Source organism: Phoenix dactylifera, unplaced genomic scaffold (assembly GCF_009389715.1).
Source record: "Phoenix dactylifera cultivar Barhee BC4 unplaced genomic scaffold, palm_55x_up_171113_PBpolish2nd_filt_p 000117F, whole genome shotgun sequence".
Taxonomy (NCBI): domain Eukaryota; kingdom Viridiplantae; phylum Streptophyta; class Magnoliopsida; order Arecales; family Arecaceae; genus Phoenix; species Phoenix dactylifera.
Window position 1 is genome coordinate 1,362,823 of NW_024067686.1, and position 19,120 is coordinate 1,381,942.

Consider the following 19,120-nt stretch of genomic DNA (forward strand, 5'->3'; position numbering starts at 1 on the left):
TTTTGTTTTATGTAGCCCATCACGAGTGAGCTTCAATATATTTTTCCATCACGTTTCACTGAATGAGAATTGAATTCACTGAATCATATAAATATATACAGGTTATTTTCGAAGGCATCCATACAGCATAAACTCCCAACCGCACCAAAATGAAAGAATAGGACTACAAAAGATTGATACGCAGTTATTAGAGTGTCGATGGTGCATCAGATAGATGGATTGTCTGATCAGGCAGCTGGCTCGCGAAAGGGTTCCCTGAAGCATCCACATCAATCACAACAGTGCCACCAGGCTTGTAATCTCCAGCCAGAATCGCTTCACTAATGACATCTTCAATGAGACGGGCCACAGCTCTCCTCAATGGCCGCGCGCCGTAGCTCTTGTCATACCCTTGTTGGCAAACCAAATCCATGACTGCATCAGACACCTCTAGACCAATCCCAAGGGACAAGAGCCTGCCCTTCACTTCTCCTAACATTATATTCAGAATCTCCAGCATCTGAAAGATGAAGGTAGAAAATATGAAGACCATGCACCAACTCATAGATAGTGACTTTGATGCTTGCAACAACAATGGGAAAGTTGCAGATGTTTGAAAAGCATGATCCTCGAAAGTTACTTGAGAACTTAGTGTGCAAGTGATATTGCAGATTATCTGAAGTCGTGCTAACTACATTTATGATGATTTACCAAGGAAAATAAGAGACCAAATTTCAGGGACTGTTGGAAGAAAACGAACCAGGAGAAACAAAAGAGCAGAACAAACCTGAGCTTTCTCGAGGGAACGGAATACGACCACCTCATCCATTCTATTAAGTAACTCAGGCCGGAAATATGCTTTTAACTCCTCCATTACTAGTGCTTTCATTCCAGCATATGAGCTTGACTCCTGGTCTTCTGCAATCAAAAAACCTATGCTTCGCCTACCCTTGGATATTGCTGTAGACCCCACATTAGACGTCATGACAATCAATGTATTTTTGAATGAAACCCTCCGCCCCTGTTGAACAAGAAGATACAGAAGTTGCTAGAGATTCAAACTCAAAAAAGCTCCAGATGGAAATTAGGGATCTATCTTTGCCAACATGCTTATATAATTTTCATCATACTTTTCACAAAAAAAAAAATATTGCTGTGAATAAATTACAAAACAGAGACAGAAAGAGAAGGGGGAGTGGGCTGGAATTCAAATAGCAATAGCCAATTTATTGGCCAACAAGATATCAAAATTAGCATTTGTTTCTCTCATGCAAACTTAAAATTAGTAACAAACAAATGTAGCCCTAAATAGGAATGCTTGTTGGAATATGACTTGTAGAGACAACACCAAGTAGCCATAATAAGGCTTGGAGGTTAGGGGCTCACATCTATGGTATGGTTCCTCTCATGCACAGACAGAAACTCAGGATTCATAAAGCCAATCCCAAGTACGTGGGGATAAGGCTATGGTTACAATTTCTCTCATACAAAGATACAAAGAGGGACATTTGAAAAATGTCCATGAAGATTCTCAAAATAATAAAAAGGAACATCAGATAACCTGTAAGAACTAGAATGATACATTGATAAAATTAGAGAAACAATCAAGCTATCCATGATATGGCCTGAGAAATGTGATTCTGGTACACCAAAAGATAGTAGAGGGGAAAAGACTTCAATCTCAATTTCTTTTACTTGTAGAGCGAGTTCTTCTTGCTGAGTTGAGACCTTATGGTTGGAACCCATGAATTTAGAAAAATAATAGCTTAGTTCAAATATGAGAGTGGGCCTTGGTGCAACTGTAAGGTTGTTACACTGTGACCTGAATGTCAGAGGTTCGAAAAATGGAAACAATATCTCCGCATGCAAGGATAAAGCTGCGTACCTCTGACCCTCCCCAAGACCATGCAGCGGCAGGATCCATGTGCACTTATTCGACATAAATGTCAACTCTAGAGACTCTAGAAACAATAAAGGAAAAGGGAACAACGGACAGATTTGTTCAATGTAGAACTGAATCAGCAGACAATTTTATGTAATAGATCTTAAACCAATCTGCAAATGCATGACAGGTAATATATTTTCGTCCATCAGAATACACATGCAGGCTCTTTTATGTCAAATAATTAAGCCATAAGGGTCAATTGGTGAACACTCTTTTATATCAAATACTTAGCCATAAGGATCATGGTAAGCACTTCCATTTATTATAAGACAAGATGAATTAAGAACAATTCTGTATCCCAGTAAATTAATTTAACCTTCTCCGGTTCTTTTAATTTTGGAGAGAGAGAAAAACTGATCTTTCTATGACAACAATGTTGGATGTTGAAATCGAGAACATCATTGATACAATATCAAAACCAATAACTTTAATGCATTGACGTAAAATGGAACTGTCAATACATGCTGCATCATGTGAGATATTATGCAACATGCATTTAGTGGTATCATGTTTAACAGTTTGTCTGGCAACAATTGTATGCAACATGCTGCATAAAGTTTCTTTATGTTATAAAAACACTATTGGAAAACTTAACAAGCCTAAACAAACTGATGCATGGTGTAAAAAATAAAAATTGGCTAGCGCCATGTCAATTACTGTGATAGCAAGTGTGAAATGGATTAATATGACTTAACCCATCTTCTCACTCACAAATACTAACCTGAGAGTCAGTGAGATGGCCATCTTCAAATACTTGGAGGAGGATATTGAATATATCAGGGTGAGCTTTCTCTATTTCATCAAGCAATATCACTGTGAAAGGTCTTCTCCTGACCGCTTCAGTCAAAGTGCCACCCTCTCCATAACCAACGTACCCCGGAGGAGATCCTATAAGCTTGCTTACAGTGTGCCTCTCCATGTATTCACTCATATCCAGTCGCAGCATAGCTGTCTCCTGTCATATCAAAACAAGGGAACCTATTAGTCACTTGCACGGTAGCAGAAATTTCAATTAACAATAAACAGTTGCATGAAAGATCATGGAAAAAGGAAATCACCACTTAATAGCACAGGACACCTAAGAAAGATAGTAATGAATGCTTAAAATCGGTTGAACTCAATAGATGAATAGCAGGAATGAAAATATTTGCAATTGGAAGATTTAATGAGGAAGCTGACTACTGTTACTATAGACATTTAAGCAGATCAAGGGATCAAGGTCATCCTGAAAGGAAGATTGAAGGATCATCTTTCAAATTTATTCTAAAAAATAGAATACTGAACCCAATAAAGTTATCGAGCAGTTCAAGAAATCCATTCAGATCATGGCATACTTACAAAAAATGAACTAACAGACACCACCAAGATTGTTTGGGGAAGAAAGCACATAGTGAAACTTGATAAGGTTGTCAATTTTTCTTTATTTTATTTGTGCTGCTGCTACTGATATGTTTTATGAACTGAAAGTCTGAAAAAGCTGGATTCATATGTTACATAAAGAGCAGTAAGCCCACACATAGCACATTTGAACTCATTATGCATGGTACATATGCATGTATGCACCTGCATTGCGCACGCATGTGTATGTGTGCGAGAGAGAGAGAGAGAGAGAGAGAGAGAGAGATGCATAAACGAGCATTCCGCATAAGAAATACACATTATTAATTTGAGAAATAAGATTAGTGAAGACCTACGATCCTATCCAACTCTTGAAGAGGAGGAAGCAAGAGATGTTCAAAATGATTTGGTCTATTGATCTCTCTCACCCTTTCTCCTCTTGTATGCACTAGCCTTTTTTTGCTGTCAGATGTCAGTCCAACAGCCAATTTAGCATGGATTGCATAAGTCATGTTAGGTAAAGACTCCAGTTACTATCTCTCCCTTCCATCTCTTACTTTGGCTACTGCCTGTTGGAGGGTATGCCAAAAACCAGAGTGGGGAGGAGTGACTGCAATCCTGAGTCACACTTGAGGCTGGAAACATCCCTAAGAGTCCATGGTATAATAACAGAAAAGAGAGAATTACCGAACCAAAGTAGCTTGCTGCTAAAGCTTTTGTGAGCTCAGTTTTACCAACTCCAGTTGGGCCGCAGAAGAGCATTGCAGCAATGGGTCTATCAGGATCTTTCAGGCCAACACGTGATCTCTTCACAGCTCGAGAAATGGCCATGACAGCATCATCTTGGCCAATTACACGTTTTCTAAGCTCCTCATCTAAGCCAATTAGAAGCTTTCTTTCATCTGCAGTGAGCTGCTGAACTGGGATTCCTGACCACAGGGAAGCGACATGGGCTATTTCCTCCGGTCCAACAACCACCGGTCTGCATAGAAGCAAAATCCACACAAAAGAACAGGTTTCAAACTAGCACAGAAGGTGATGGATATCTACCTCATAACACAAGAACGAAATATCTCACTCATCATCTAATGTTGGTGGGAGAGATGAATCTGAGACCATCCTGATTTCACCCGCTCCTTCAGCATCAACACAACGCTCTGTGCTGCTGCTCTCATCCAGAGAATATTTCAGCTTATTTGCAGCTACCTAATTATAAACAGAAACCTAATGTAGTTAGCCAGAAATGGATCACAAGAATAATTAGACATCAGCATCGAAGAAACCAGTACCACTTCATACATTGCTTGGACAGCTCTTATCTCTTGCCAGCACTCATCTGCTGACTTTGAGAGTATAGAAACTTTCTCTTCCTTCTTCCTCTTGAATGCGTCCATACGAGCTCTGCTGCCAGCTTCATCCATCAGATCAATTGCTTTATCAGGAAGATACCTATCAGGAATATATCTAGATGATAGGTATACTGCAGCATTTATGGCTTCCAAACTAAATCTGCACTTATGAAAAATTTCATATCTCTTGCGTAGACCGAGTAATATCTTCACAGCATCCTCCTATAAGATTATGAAAGGAAGAATAGTTGGCAATTAAACCACAGAGAAAAGACTGCAGTCTTGAATGATCTGCAGCAGCAAGAGCCCCAACATTACCTGGCTAGGTTCATTTATGAACACTGGCTGAAAACGGCGAGCTAAAGCCTTATCCTTCTCAAAATGTGATCTATGTTCATCTACAGTTGTAGATGCAATGCACTGGCCATACACAGATAATTAGTATAATGGACATTGACAATGATAAACAAATTAAAAGAAGTATTGGAAGATCACCAACAAATACAGGTGAAACCCAGGAAAGCATGATATAGAATATTGTACAACCCAATATAATTTAATAAATAAGGAGCAATAGACTATGTTTGTAAGGTTTTTACCTGAGGATACTGAAAAGTAAGTGGCACAAAAATGTATGAAAAAGATAGTGCATTTCATTAGACAAGCTGATACTTGGTACAGCTTAGATGAATACAGAACTGAAGTTTCTATCTATTCAATTATTTTTGATGAAATACAGATTTCTAGGCTTCCAAGTTTTCAGGTGCTTAATCCAATATTAGAGACACCCTACGAGGAGCAGATGGCTATAAAATCTGCAGCAGATGTTAGTTGCAGTGTATGTGTAAGAAGACTTCAAAATTCAAAGTCATATAAAGGATCACTGACATGACAGCATGGCATAATGAATACAATTACATAACCATGGATTTTTGCCATCATACCTCAATTTGCACTTCTTAACGTAAATAAACAACAGATGCTACGTAAGTAGTGGAAAGTTTTGAAACATAAAGAGGTTTTTTTATATAATTTTGCAGGAAACTAAGTCAGGATTTCCAACATCTCAATGTAATCTCAAACATGTCGGACAAGTCAAAAGGAGCCTTGGGCAAAATGCAAGATTATGCAAGTCATACAACTATACAAGCCTCCTTTACAACTTGATTTCCGTATTTAAAAAAATGTTGAAATAAGAATAATGTTCCAAAATTATTTTGAGCACTAAGAGTATTAAAAAAACATGGAGACAGACTGTCAAGAGTGATCAATTCACTAACAACCAATAAGGTAAAAAACAAATTAATAATGACTGGCTCCTATGTCAGATAAGAATGCAAAGTACACCATATTTTAGTACTCTTGAGAAGTACTTTTGCTTCCAACCCTTGTTCTGTTCTTCTCAGTTTCCCATATAAGCATCTAAGCTGAAAGCCTTAATATTGCATGGGTACAGATTTAATTGGTGTAGCAAACAAACTTGAAGTTATATGTCAAATTTCCATAAATATTGCAATGAGCATTTAATATTACAGACTCGAAGGAATAAAGAGATTTGATCCACAAGGTTTGCCATTAAGCATTGTATAAAACTAGTGGTTTCTTCAACTTGGACTGAATGAGGCTCTCAAAATTATATTATTTCCATGATTTCAAATAAATGTGAAATTGTGAATATAGTTTTATCCCTGTGCAAGGATTTTTTAACTCAGATAAGAGCATTACCTGCAATGCACCTCTACCAAGGGCAGGCTTCAACAAGTTAGCAATATCAAGACCTGACCCCTTGTTTCCCCTCCCAACTATTCCAGATCCAATAAGTGTATGAACTTCATCAACAAACAAAATAACATCACCTGCATATTTTTTTCAACATATTAGAAATGACAAAAAAAAAACATGGCACAAAAACAGACTCGAATTCCAAAGTAGCTTTGCCCATCAACCTGCTTTCTGCACTTCACTTATTAAACTAGTAACTCGAGCTTCTAATTCACCCCTCTCCTTTGCACCTGCCATTAATAAACCAACATCGAGTGACATTATGCGCTTTTCCTGCAATAAAAACAATCACAAATAAGTCATTATAGATAATATAAGAAAAGAAGAAACATATATCACCAATAAAGCATGAAAAACATACCATAAGAAAAATGGGAATATCTCCTATGGCAATGCGAAGGGCCAATCCTTCAGCGATTGCTGTTTTCCCAACACCAGGTTCACCCAAAAGAATCGGATTATTCTTTGTTCTTCGGCATAAGATTTGAACAATTCTTTGAACCTCTATATCTCGTCCAATTACAGGATCAATAAGCCCTTCGCTAGCTCGAGCAGTTAGATCCACACAGAATTGATCTAATACACTTTTCTCTGAAATTGGAGATCAATCGGAATAAATCAGTCTAAGCAAAATACTTAGGTATCATAAGATTAGAAATCTGAAGCTCTTGAACAGGACCACCAACCTTTCTTCTCAGAGGACCTTACAACTGCAGCCTTTCGAGCAGGAGATTTTTCTTGCATCTTATGAGTTGATGCCAATGGGTCTCTACCATCCTTGGCAAGTTCCCCTTGAAGCCTAGAAAGTGCCACTGATGCTAAGTGGTTGAGGTCTGCTCCCAAGCTGCAGCCGTTCTCAGCAAATTAGACTGCCAGTTTCAGTTTAGGGAAGTAAATGCTAATATATCACAATATCCTGAAGGCATTGAGCAATTCAGAGGATATTGTACTAAAGATATTTCAAAATTTTTCCTTATTAGAGAGTTTAATAACAGACATGGGAAGAGTATTTTAATCATTCATCATTTAGGGCTGTCTTACCTGGACCCTTGGGTTTAATCAGAGTAACCCCATGTACAAAAATTGAATACCAATCCACGAGAAAGTATTATTTGATATTAGAAGGATGTGACAGTTAGATATAGACCCACATCGCACAGTTAGACATAGACCCAAGTCCATCTAGCATGTAACTTGGTCTAGAACAAACAACAAAGTTCCATAGTGATATGCTTGAAAGGCATTACTAAGTCAAAATGTCTATACCACAAGTCTAAAATGCATACAATGTAGTGGTATTTATGCTCAAGCATGCACTTCCAGAAGTAGTCCAAATCTTTCATAATGAAGCATTGATGTTGTAAAAAATGACATTTAATTATCAAAATATAGAAGTTAAAGATGCATATCTGAAATATGGACAGATCTAGCAAATATTTCTCTCAATGTTTAAGGCTCTATTTAGGGGAGCTTTTGGAGGGCCAAAAATTACTTTCTAGCCCTCCAAAAGCACTTTTAGATAAAATAGAAGTGTTTAGTAAAAATTTCAGAAAACTATTTTAGCTTTTTCAGAAAGCTAAAAAGTAGCTTTTTGGGAGAAGCTCCATTTTGAAGCTTTCCGAAAAAGCACTTTTAGGCTCGGTCAGAAAACTATTTTTGTGACCAAAATACCTCTGATGAAATATAACAATTATACAAAATGTTCCTTTAATAATTGTTTAACCAATTTTATCACCTAGCTAGAAAATTTGTTATATTACGAAAAATTAATTTATGATAATAATTATAATATTTTATATCTTTATTATTATATTATACTATAAATATAATATTATATTACATTATATTATAATGCATGGATATGTTATGTTAACTAATTTAATATTATATTAAATTATTACGCTATAGTATATAATATTATATTACTACATTATAATAATATTATATTATATTATAGTAATATTATACTGTATTATATATTTATGCATTAATACATATTATATTTTATTATGCTCTGTTGTATAATACTATGCAATGTCCTTTATGATTATTTTATTATACCAAAAGTACTTTCTCAATTTGTTTACTAAATACATGTTAAAGTGGCACAACACTTCAGAAATATAGTTACCAAATAGCGAACAACTTTTTATAAAAGCGCTACTTTAGAAAGCTCTATTTTCAAAAGTTTTACTTCGAAAAGCTCTACTGCCAAAAGCTCGCCCAAACAGGGCCTAAGTGTTTGAGCTGAAAATAAAGGTGTCAAATGATGACCATGACAAGGACACAAAATTTGACACTCTGTAGGTTATACATTTACAAATATGCCTGTTTTGCTGAATATTTTTCCTCTCAGGTGATGTAGAAACTTGGTTAATGCTGAACAATCACACACACATATACATGTATATACTGCCACAGATCCACTATATGCAGACAAGTTGGGCTTACAAGTTTTGGTTATAAAAGAGGGGCCATTGCTTGGCGCCAATAAAGTCTTGGCGGGCCAAAAAGTTTAGTTCACCTTATATTAAAAGATTTTGGACCAAAACTGGATCAAGCAAGAGAAATAATACTTTAAAAGTTAAAAGTTAGGGGAAAGTACAGAATATAATATACTAATATCATGCCAATTATAGAAATATGAATTAATTATTATGAGAAAATTTATAGCACATTCTGCATAACCTGTATCCCTGCATACATATATGTATTCTCAGCTGATAACTTAAGTGAATCATGTGGACTTTAAGTAATGGTACTTATTTAAGATTTTGATTTTTTTATTTCTTTCTTTCAAGATGTAAGTGCTTTCATTTGACAAGATCTGTCTCCGACAACTGAAGCAGATCTCTCATCTCATGTAGTTTTAGCACTCCACTTCTATTGCCCAGAATAATTATGTTAAAAGTTTTCTCACATTCTAACGTCAACAATAGACATTTTGCAGATTATTTAGCTCACCGATACATTTGTTTTAGTTCAAGATCAACTCAACAAACATCAATCGAGATAATAAAGAATTTATCAGTCCTGCAAAAGTCAGTGCTAGAAAATAAAATAAAATAAAATAAAAGCAACTTAAGTTTGTCCCTAGATACATAACATCACACAGGAGAGGGCGAACAGACCGAAGCTGAAGCAAAGCAAGGGTTGGAGGAGGCAATCAGAATGAACGAACCGCGGGGGGGTCAGATTTACCTTTTGAGCACCTGGCCGGCGCTGCCATCGTCGACGGTAAAGAGGCCGATGGCGATGTGCTCGGGGGCGATGAAATTGCAGCCCATGTTTCTGGAGAACTCGACGGCGGCCTCGAACACGCGCTTGGTGCTGATGGAGAAGGGCACGTCAGTGGCCGACCGGGAGGTGGAGGGATCGCCGCCGCCGGTCGTCTCGGTCCAGATGGACCGGACAGCCTCCCTGGCGCGGTCGACGGTGATGCCGGAGCCGAGGAAGCCGTCGGGAGAGCGGTCCTCGGCGACGAGGCCGAGGAGGAGATGCTGGGTGAAGACCATGTCCGCCCCGAGGGCGCGGGCCTCCCTCTGCGAGAAGACGACGGCCTTGATGGCCCGCTCCGTGAAGCGCTCGAAGACGGCCGACACGGGGCGCCTGGGGCGCCGCCGGGGGGTAGAGGAGGGGACGGCGGCGGAGGAGCGGCGGAGGGGGAGAAGGGAGGTGCGGCCGCGACACTCGAGGGAGGCCCTGGAGGGAGCGGCGGCGGGGGAGCCCGGGATCGGGGCGGCGCGGCGGAGGGTGAAGGAGGGGCTGGGGCTTGGGGGGCGGCAGCGGGCGGAGAGAGGGGAGGGGTCCATGGAATGGACGGAGAAGATGGAAGGGGAGTAGGAGCAGCAGCACGCCTCCATTTGGGCGGGCTCCCTCGATCTGTCCGTCTAGGTCTAGGGGGAAAAAAATGAGGGCAAGAGCGGATGGGATAGAGAGAGAAGGGAGGGTCGTAGATATTTTGCTTTTCTTTCGCCCGCTTTTCCCCTTTCCGCTGCTTTTTTAGCGGCAGAGCTGTCCTTTTACTCAGTGGAGTTCTGGGGCTATAAATAAATTGGGAGCTGGGGAAGGCTGGCACCGTTTGACAAGCTTGGCGTGGGCGGAGAAGAAAGGAAGGAGAGGAGGAGTGGGAACTGGATATTTGGAATAATACGACGGATGGGGGTTGGGGAAATAAAGGAAGTAAAGAGCAGGCCAGTCGGACGGTCGGAAGGAAGGAATTGGATCGGGACAGCGGAGAGGCAGGGATCCCCTTTCTTCCGTTCCAATTCGACGATCGGCGACTCGTGCACGCTTAGCATCTGTGATCGGGGCCCACCACCAGACGGCCGGTTCATGAGCGTCCGATGGCATCCAGTCGGCTGGCTCGTGCACTGAACGATGGCGGATGATAGATAAGCGTACCGCTCAAGCTACAGGATCATGGTCGGGCTAGTCACGCGCGGCGTGCGATGACGGGTAGTGGACGTTGAGAAGGAAGCGGCCTGTGGAAACGAATAGGGAAGGAGCGAGGACGAGGAAAGGTCCAAGATCCACATCAAATTAAACAGTGGTAAAGTCGGACACGAAACGGAAGAGGGCGAGAAGCGATTGGCATGGAAAAGGGAAGACGGGAAAAGGGAAGACGGTGGACAAATCAAAGAAAATAAAAACGTGGGCCGGCGTCCGTCTCCTTCGTTGATTTGGCTGTTTGCTGCGGCCCGGGACGCACTGACCCGATCGGCATATTTTTCTCCTACTCCTCCCTCCTATAGTAATAGCAGCAGCGTCGTGTAGTTAGCTACGGTTGGTAGTCAAACGTGTCCGTTACGGTGTTCGGTCTCACGTGTTCCACTAGTCCTCCGAGAAGTGATCTTCCATTACAGGTTCATGGGTCCGTAGGTCAACAAATATTATATAGATTGATTTTTAGAGTTGATGGAAAGAATATTGCTCATCCGACTTTTTTGACCTCAGCCTTAATCGAAATGAATAACTTCAGCATTAGTCGATGCATCATTCTGATCGATCCTGCCTATGAGTAACGCTAAAGATCATCGAATAAGTTGCAATCATAATCTTAGCAACGGTGCTCAATCAAATCATAGAATAATATTACTATATAATATTATTATAATATAGTAATATAAGATCATTCGGGGCTTATAATAGACAGCAGCAAATCAACAGCAATAGATTGGTCCTGCTCAATTAAGTCAACATTCTCGACTATCGACGCACCGTACTCATCCATATAGTCATCATTCCCATCTATGAAGCCGTGAAACCTCAAGACGAAAGGCGTCGTGCACATAGCCCCCACTCTGACAAGGATTCCACTCTAAGGGCTCGTTTGGTTCGCGGGAAAAGAAGGGAGGAAAGTATGGTCAACGAGAAAGTAATGAGATGCCTCTTGTTTGGTTGGAGTTTTCAAAGGAGAGAGATGGAAAAGTTGTATTCCTAGGAAATATGATTCCCATATTTCATGGAAAAGTCTTTTCCATGAGAAATATGAGAAAGTTACTTTCCCATGAGACGGAAATCACTCCATCTTTATTTTTTTCCAAAAAGATCCTTCAGTATTAAAGAGGCATTAAAGACCTAATTTTAATTAAGGGTATAATAGAAATTACATATAACTTTTCCAGGAAAGTGGATGGTCAACTAAACATAAGCACTCTGGAAATCTGTCACTTTTTCATGTTTAACTAAACATGCCAAAAGTACATTCTCAGGCATTCTCTTCCCAGAAATCATATTCCTAGGAGGAAAAATGCTTCCCGCGAACCAAACGAGCCCTAAAGCATTCTTCTCCTCGCCAGGTAGACCATATCTCAAGGCTAGAAGCTAACTTTGATCGAAATATCGAGGAGATAGGTTACTAGATTGAGGCATTGAGGGGCTAGGCTTTGAAGTCTGCCACCAACTTCAACTTTACTGTAGACCCTCTCTTTTCTCAGAGAATTATGAAGGAGCCGATTCCACCTCAGTTCAAACACTACAAAAAAATGAAGCAAAACTGACTCTTGAATGCCGATGTTAGGGAGATGCGTCGGTAAATTTGGCTCCCGCGCCAAATTTTGCCGATGCTTCTAATGAGCGTCGGCAACTTAAAAAAACAAACGACACTTAAAAGCGTCGTCGTAGTCCTCAAGCGAAGACGACGCTGGAAAGCGTGGGGAGTGGACCTACGACGATACTTTTAAGCGTCATTGTTATCCTCGACCTAAGACGATGCTTATAAGCGTCGAGCTAAGACGATGCTTATAAGGGTCAGTCTAAGACGACGCTTATAAGCATCATCGAAGGCAAGGACCCCTCCAAACCCATCGTCCGACCCCGAGCCCTCATTCTGCCCTAGCTACTCTCCTTTTTCTCCTCTCCGGCGCTGCCCTAGCCCCCGTCTTTCTTCTCTCCGGCGCTGCCCTAGCCCCCGTCTTCCTCCTCTCCGGTGCCGACCATCCGACTCCAACCTCCTCTCCTCCTCCCTCCTCTTCGGCGTCGACTGACTGACCCCAACCCCCTTTGCCCAAGGTATTTTTCTCCTCCTCCCTCCTCTCCCTCCTTCTTGCTTGTTCTCCTCCTTCTTCGCCTCCTCTTGTTCGTATGTTCGTGGATGTTTTTTTCTTTTTTAATTTGTTCTCTAGCTTCGCCTCTGCCCGAGGATCTCCTCCTCCTCCCTCCTCTCCAGCGCCGACCAAGCAGCCCTCAAACCTCGATCGAGCTTCGCGACTGCCCTCCTCTCCGGAGATCGGCGTCGACCGACTGGCCCGAGGTAATGCACTATCTTTTCTTTATTCTTCTGTGCTTAGTCATGTACTCTTGGTTTTAAATTATCAATTTGATTTTTTTTGATATATAAGAATTAGAATAGAGCTATGTAATCATTAAGTTATCTGATGAACTTATAAAATTGAGATGCAATTATTAAATTAAGTCAGTTTCTCCCTCCCCAATTTAGCCACAATGGAACCTTTATCTTGATGCCGTGATATGAATATTCAAATAATCAAGCAAAGATATTTGTCAATGAATTGCATTCTAGAACATTAATGCTTGATCCCACCACTTTTGCAACTGTTGGAGTCCCTTGGAAGAAAAAGAGAAATGGAAACCTCTTAGTTTGAAATATATCTGTTTAATTAGAAAAATAATTTTGAAGAAGATGATGACACTCGATATGATGTGCCAAGCGGATGGCCCTTGCAGATTTTGTTCTACACCATCTTTTCTTCTTGCTTTAGTTTTGTGTTATGTTTTGCTTGCCTAGTTGAGTACATCAGATTCGAATTAGCCATCCTTAAGATCTAGATTCAACTTTTCACAACTACTAAAGCTTCAAACTAAGAGCAGGCTACTTCAAGAATGACTGAAGAGTGTTTAGAATTTGAAGAATGCATTGAATGGATCTTAATCTTACAAATATAAAAGGTGATGAGGTTCTTTATTTTAGAGACATCATTCTACCTATTCTGAAAGACTATATTTTATGATCAATATTGTTCAAGCCCTTGACAATATATTTAATGTAAATTTATTTAGCTTAAGGGAGGACATAGGGACAAAGAGGGACAAGTCTGCCTTTAATTTGATGTTGCCCATAGTACTGGCCTTTCTTTCATGTCTTCTTTTATGTTAGAGAAACAAAGGGATTAGAGACCTAATTTTGTTTATGGTTTTTAAATAAATTGCAGTTCAATCGGTATTCTAATAGAATGGATAAAAGTTGGATAAATAAGTTGAGATCCAGTGCTGAATATTTGAATAGAGTTCAGAATTTCATTAAGTTTGCTTTTGAGAAATCTAATATGAATGGAAAGATTTTATGTCCATGTCAAAAATGTATGAACGGTTCTGATCTTGATCCAAAAATTGTTGAAGAACACTTGGTGTGAAATGATTTTCTAAAGGGTTATACTGAATGGGTACTTCATGGAGAGTCCACATTGCTGTCTCCATGTAACTAGCCCTCCTATCTAGAACACACCTTCAATTTTGGATCTAGTAACACGGAATGAAATTTTGTAGGAGAAGATGATATAAGGGGCATACTCAGAGATGCTCTTGGACATAGTATTAAAAATTTAACAGATTTCAGTGGAGGACAAGAAACAGCCGTAATAGGTGATGAGCGTACAGTTATTAATCAGTCTATGCATGTGGAGGAATCTATACATTCTGATGATACAGCTCGGTATGATAACTTGGTGAAAGATTGTGATCAAGAACTGTATCCGGATTGTAAGAATTTTACAAAGATTTTTTTTTCTACAGCATTTATTACATTTGAAATATTTGAATGGATGGTATAGCAAATCTTTTACTATGCTTTTTCAATTATTAAAGAATACATTTTCGAAAGGTGTTACTTTGCCATCATTTTCATATGAAGCCAAAAAACTAGTAAAAGAGTTGGATCTTGGATACGAGAAGATACACAGTTGTCCAAATGACTATATATTACATCGCGGTGAAAATATCAACCAAGAGTCATGCCGAATATGTGAAACTTCATGATGGAAAAAATATAAAGAAGACAAGAATGATTCGTCGATAGAAGTGGATGCTACACCCACTAAGAAAAAATCGGCTAAAATTTTAAGGTATTTTCCTCTTATACCTAGATTGAAAAGGATGTTTGCATCACCGAAGATGGCTTACTCATTGAGATGGCATGACGAAGATTGTACAAAGGATGGAATATTAAGACACCCAGTGGATATTCTCGCATGGAAAGTATTTGATGATAGACATTCCGAATTTGCTTCTGATGTTCGCATTGTTGGGCTAAGTTTAACTACTAATGGATCTAATCCATTTTGAATGATGAGTTCAACATACAGCACTTGGCCGGTTGTTTTGATTTCATATAATTTGCCACCATAGATGTGTATGAAACAGTCTTCAATAATTCTGTCAATGGTTATTCTAGGTGACAAGGGCCCACATAATGATATTGATATTTTTTTACAGCCTTTAATAGAGGAATTGAAACAATTATGGAAGGGTATTGATGCATTTGATGCTTTTGTTGGCCAGAAATTTAAATTATGGTTCATCTACTCATTCACTTAGCGGCAAAAGCAAAATTTGGTGGACCAGTTCACTACCGATGGATGTATCCTATTGAGAGGTCACTACAAGAAAATTGGGCATTAGCGACGCTTTTTTTGGCCTTTAGCGACGCTTTTAAGCGTCGGTAAAAACCATCCCGACGCTTTCCCAAGCGTCGGTAAAGCGTCGCCTATGCTACAGTGGGGAAAATATTTTCCGACGCTGTCAAAAGCGTCGGAAATTAGCGACGCTTTAAAGCGTCGTTAAATGTGATTTTAACGATGCTTTAAAGCGTCGTTAGAATATTATTTTTGTTAAAAAAATTTCTTGATTTTAACGACGCTTTAAAGCGTCGTTAGAATATTAATTTTTTTAAAAAAAATTTCGTGATTTTAACGACGCTTTAAAGCGTCGTTAGAATATTATTTTTTTTAAAAAAAATTCGTGATTTTTTAGATAGCGGACCTAAATCTAAGCTCCGATCCTTTCCAGTTGGATTAATAGCTTGTGCATTACTTCTCTCCCATATATTGCATGACAAATTATGTAAAAATTTTTTGTTATGCGACAAATGTAATTAGTCGACACAACGGGCACAATGTCCCATATATTGGTTCCTGGGACGAAGACCGATGTGGGGTCCTGGCCCAACACAGTCAAAACAAACACAATGGGCACGCACAACTCAAGTGGTGCGACTGAGAGCCGAGAGATACAAAAGTTCAAACTGACCGGACCCTAGAACATAGATGAAAAGAAAATTTACCCCATGCAGAGATATCAAGAAGAACCAACTAAAAGACAGAGGAAAAGAGATCAGATTAAATTGATGTAAAACTAAACAAGTTCATAAAAAATGATGCAGCAGCTGCCCATACAAAGTCCTGGATTCTTGATACGGAGATGCTATAAGTCCAAGATCAAACATTTAATACCCACATCAGTAAATAAACTCCTAGCTTTAGACACGCCACCAGCTATAACTAGGGCTCATGAAACTCCCCAAGTACAAAAATTGACAACTACAAAGCTTAAAGCATGATCGAAAGTCAGCCCGCTTGAGTCAAGAGCCCTTCAATAGTCATAAGCTTGCCTTGCACTCGCCACAGCAAGTGGTGGAAGCCAAAATGAAAGAAGCTACAAGGGATTAACTATCATCCTCATCATCCTCCTCTTCATCATCATCTTGGTCGCCATCCTCATCATCTTCAGATCCCTTCTGACAAAAAATAGCATAATTGGTCACACATGATTTATTAGTGTGTGCAAATAAGAAGATATTGTATAATACACAGCAATAGCACAGGTCTACAGCAAGCAAAACTCATGTCCATGATTTAATATAGTGCTATACTTGTCTACAGATGATCTCATGGCATTCACTCTTTAATTTACTTGATAGTCATTTGTTAGGTCTCCATGATACCTTATCGAACATCATGATTGCACCGTATTAAAGGCTTAGGAACAGAGGAATGGAACATGAGAATATTCAGGAAGCAAAACACCAGAGATTTCAAAATATATCAAATAAAGACTTCTGAAGCCTCAAAGTGGATAGAATTATTAGGAATCATAGGAGTAAATTTTTTTGGGTTGCCTACTCTGTAATTTAGTCAAATTTCCACGGACATCGAGAAAGTCAATTCAAGCCATTGCCAATCACTATTTCTGTAAAAAAGTGCAAAAACATCTAAACAAAATAACAAATAAATAAAATTAACATGTCTAAGAATAAGATTGCATCAGTTGCATAAATTATTAATATTAATATGCAGAAGCACTTCTATGGATCAGTAAATATTCTTTTTTTATTAATGGATGGAAGGGAGAACACTTGCATTATTAAAATATTTCAAAGGGTTGGGCCATAAATCTTCCTTGATAATCTCTGCCACCTGCATCAGTTTGTTGTAGAGGAAACATAAGCAGACAGAAAATGTATGGGAAAAGAAGCTCGAGGTTTGAACTAATTCAAAAACTGAAAACAGGAATCTGTATACAAGATAGCAGACTTCATAAAATAGGAAGATTAAAAAAACAAGACAAACATCAAGACCAGGTTATCATATAATTTTTTTTATGATAACAGAAGCATAAAAAGAAAAATTGATTTGAAAGATTTGGAATAGTCCAAACTCCAAAACAATCAGTCTTTCCAATGTTACTATGAATTATTACCTCATCTGTTACTCCATCTGAGAAATTTTTCAGTTCAGTTTCACCAAACCAACTAAAGAAACTGCATTAAAAAATCAAAACAAAGAATGAGAAAACAAGTCAGGCATCCAAGTATCATGCAACATATAATGATACAAAACCATGTTCAACAAATATTACTGTTAGACTTGTGTTCAGTATCTTTCTATGAATAGAACATGAATGTGGTAGAGATGAGAACAATGGAATACATGTGTCCTAATTAGGTTGTAGCCTAATTATAAAGTTACTAAAAAGAGAGAGATTACAAACCGCAGTTAACCAAAAGTCTGGAATGGATTGGATGATTTCATTCCGTTTAATGTAGACAGGTCTGCGAACCTCGTTATATTTCTGTTCTCCAAAACTTTATCACTTGCTTCCTCATTAATCTACAAACATAAATGAGATTAGCAAATCGCAGACACAGGCAAGAGGCATACAGCTTTAGGAAGTGAAACTTGCCATACTCTTAAACAAGTGAGCCAAATCCATTGAGGTTCAATGAGAATAGCAGCACACTCAAGTAACAAAACCAACAAGCAATTCAACCATTTATGCAGCTAACACTTCTTACTTACCACACCTAAGAACATAGTAAATCTATAATCAATGAATGTATATCCAGTAAGATAAACTGTGGAAATCTACAAGTATAGATTGCGATGCTTGCAGTACATGCAATTTCATCAAAGTTTACATATGTGCTGGAGCTTCTGCGCCATTCCGGCTCGCTCGATCAGGACGAGCGAGGGTTCGGTGAGAGGGAAAGAGAGCAGAGAAGGGTTTCCCCTGTTTCTATCCCTCCACCCTCCCACATTAAAGAGCAGTGTAGAACCTGAAGCGTCTTGATGAGAATTTTAGAAGAAATCAGATATAAAGAATTTTAGAAGAAATCAGATGTAAAGAATTTCTTCTAAAATTCAAAAGGAACAGGGAATTCCCCAGTTATCTTATCTAAACCCTACCTCCAAGAAAAAGATGTTAACCACAAAACAGGTTGCAATCTTGATTCTTGAAAAAGAACCAAAAGTCTGTAATTCTTACAATTAGATGAATTCAAGAAATGGAATGAAGCTAACCAGAAGAATGAGAAGCGGAGATCAAAGGGAAGCTGCAGTTCCTTGCCGGAGACCCAATCGAGGGCGACGGCGGCGTTGTCCCGCGTCCTCAGGCACTCCCGGCGGAAAGCGACGCGGGGGAGGGAGCGGAAGAAGACGACGAAGATTGTCTCGACGTGGCGGCTCCACCCGAGGAAAGGAAAGGATCACAGCTCTCTCACGATCTCCTTCTCCAGCTGCCTCCGAGCCCTTCGAACATTCCTCGGGGCCTGATCGAACTTTGGATGCCACGAGCCGCGGCCTGGGCCTCCGATGAGGGGAGGGTGAGAGGAGGAGAAGTTCTTGGAGGGAGATGGGGCTGCAAGGGTGGATGGAGAGGTGAGGAGGAGATGAAACTTACGAGATGGACGAGGGTCTTGAAACTCACAAACCCA

General features: G+C 39.4%; 1 protein-coding gene and 1 long non-coding RNA gene across 2 annotated transcripts; both read right to left on the reverse strand.

Annotated features, from left to right (window-relative positions):
- On the reverse strand, positions 1-10,844 carry LOC103723359 (chaperone protein ClpD2, chloroplastic). Its single transcript, XM_008814254.4, has 12 exons — positions 9,595-10,844; positions 7,080-7,237; positions 6,755-6,984; positions 6,558-6,666; positions 6,337-6,467; positions 4,930-5,031; positions 4,552-4,833; positions 4,341-4,468; positions 3,950-4,244; positions 2,646-2,879; positions 767-1,000; positions 1-499 (listed from the first exon to the last, which is right to left on the reverse strand). The coding sequence occupies exons 1-12, from the start codon at positions 10,254-10,256 to the stop codon at positions 188-190; spliced, it is 2,877 nt and encodes a 958-aa protein (XP_008812476.2). The 5' UTR covers positions 10,257-10,844; the 3' UTR covers positions 1-187.
- Positions 10,845-16,242: 5,398 nt separating this feature from the next.
- Positions 16,243-17,985, reverse strand: LOC120104823. Its single transcript, XR_005507186.1, has 3 exons — positions 17,899-17,985; positions 17,608-17,668; positions 16,243-17,324 (listed from the first exon to the last, which is right to left on the reverse strand). It is a non-coding gene; the product is annotated as an uncharacterized LOC120104823 (long non-coding RNA).
- Positions 17,986-19,120: the final 1,135 nt, after the last annotated feature.

Excerpts from the sequence above, each read along its gene's own strand:
- LOC103723359 (XM_008814254.4), bottom strand. The coding sequence starts at position 10,256 with ATGGAGGCGTGCTGCTGCTCCTACTCCCCTTCCATCTTCTCCGTCCAT. Across the intron at positions 4,469-4,551 it reads TCCAAGCAATGTATGAAGTG|GTAGCTGCAAATAAGCTGAA; the intron begins GTACTGGTTTCT and ends GTTTATAATTAG. Across the intron at positions 1,001-2,645 it reads GCCATCTCACTGACTCTCAG|GGGCGGAGGGTTTCATTCAA; the intron begins GTTAGTATTTGT and ends CTTGTTCAACAG.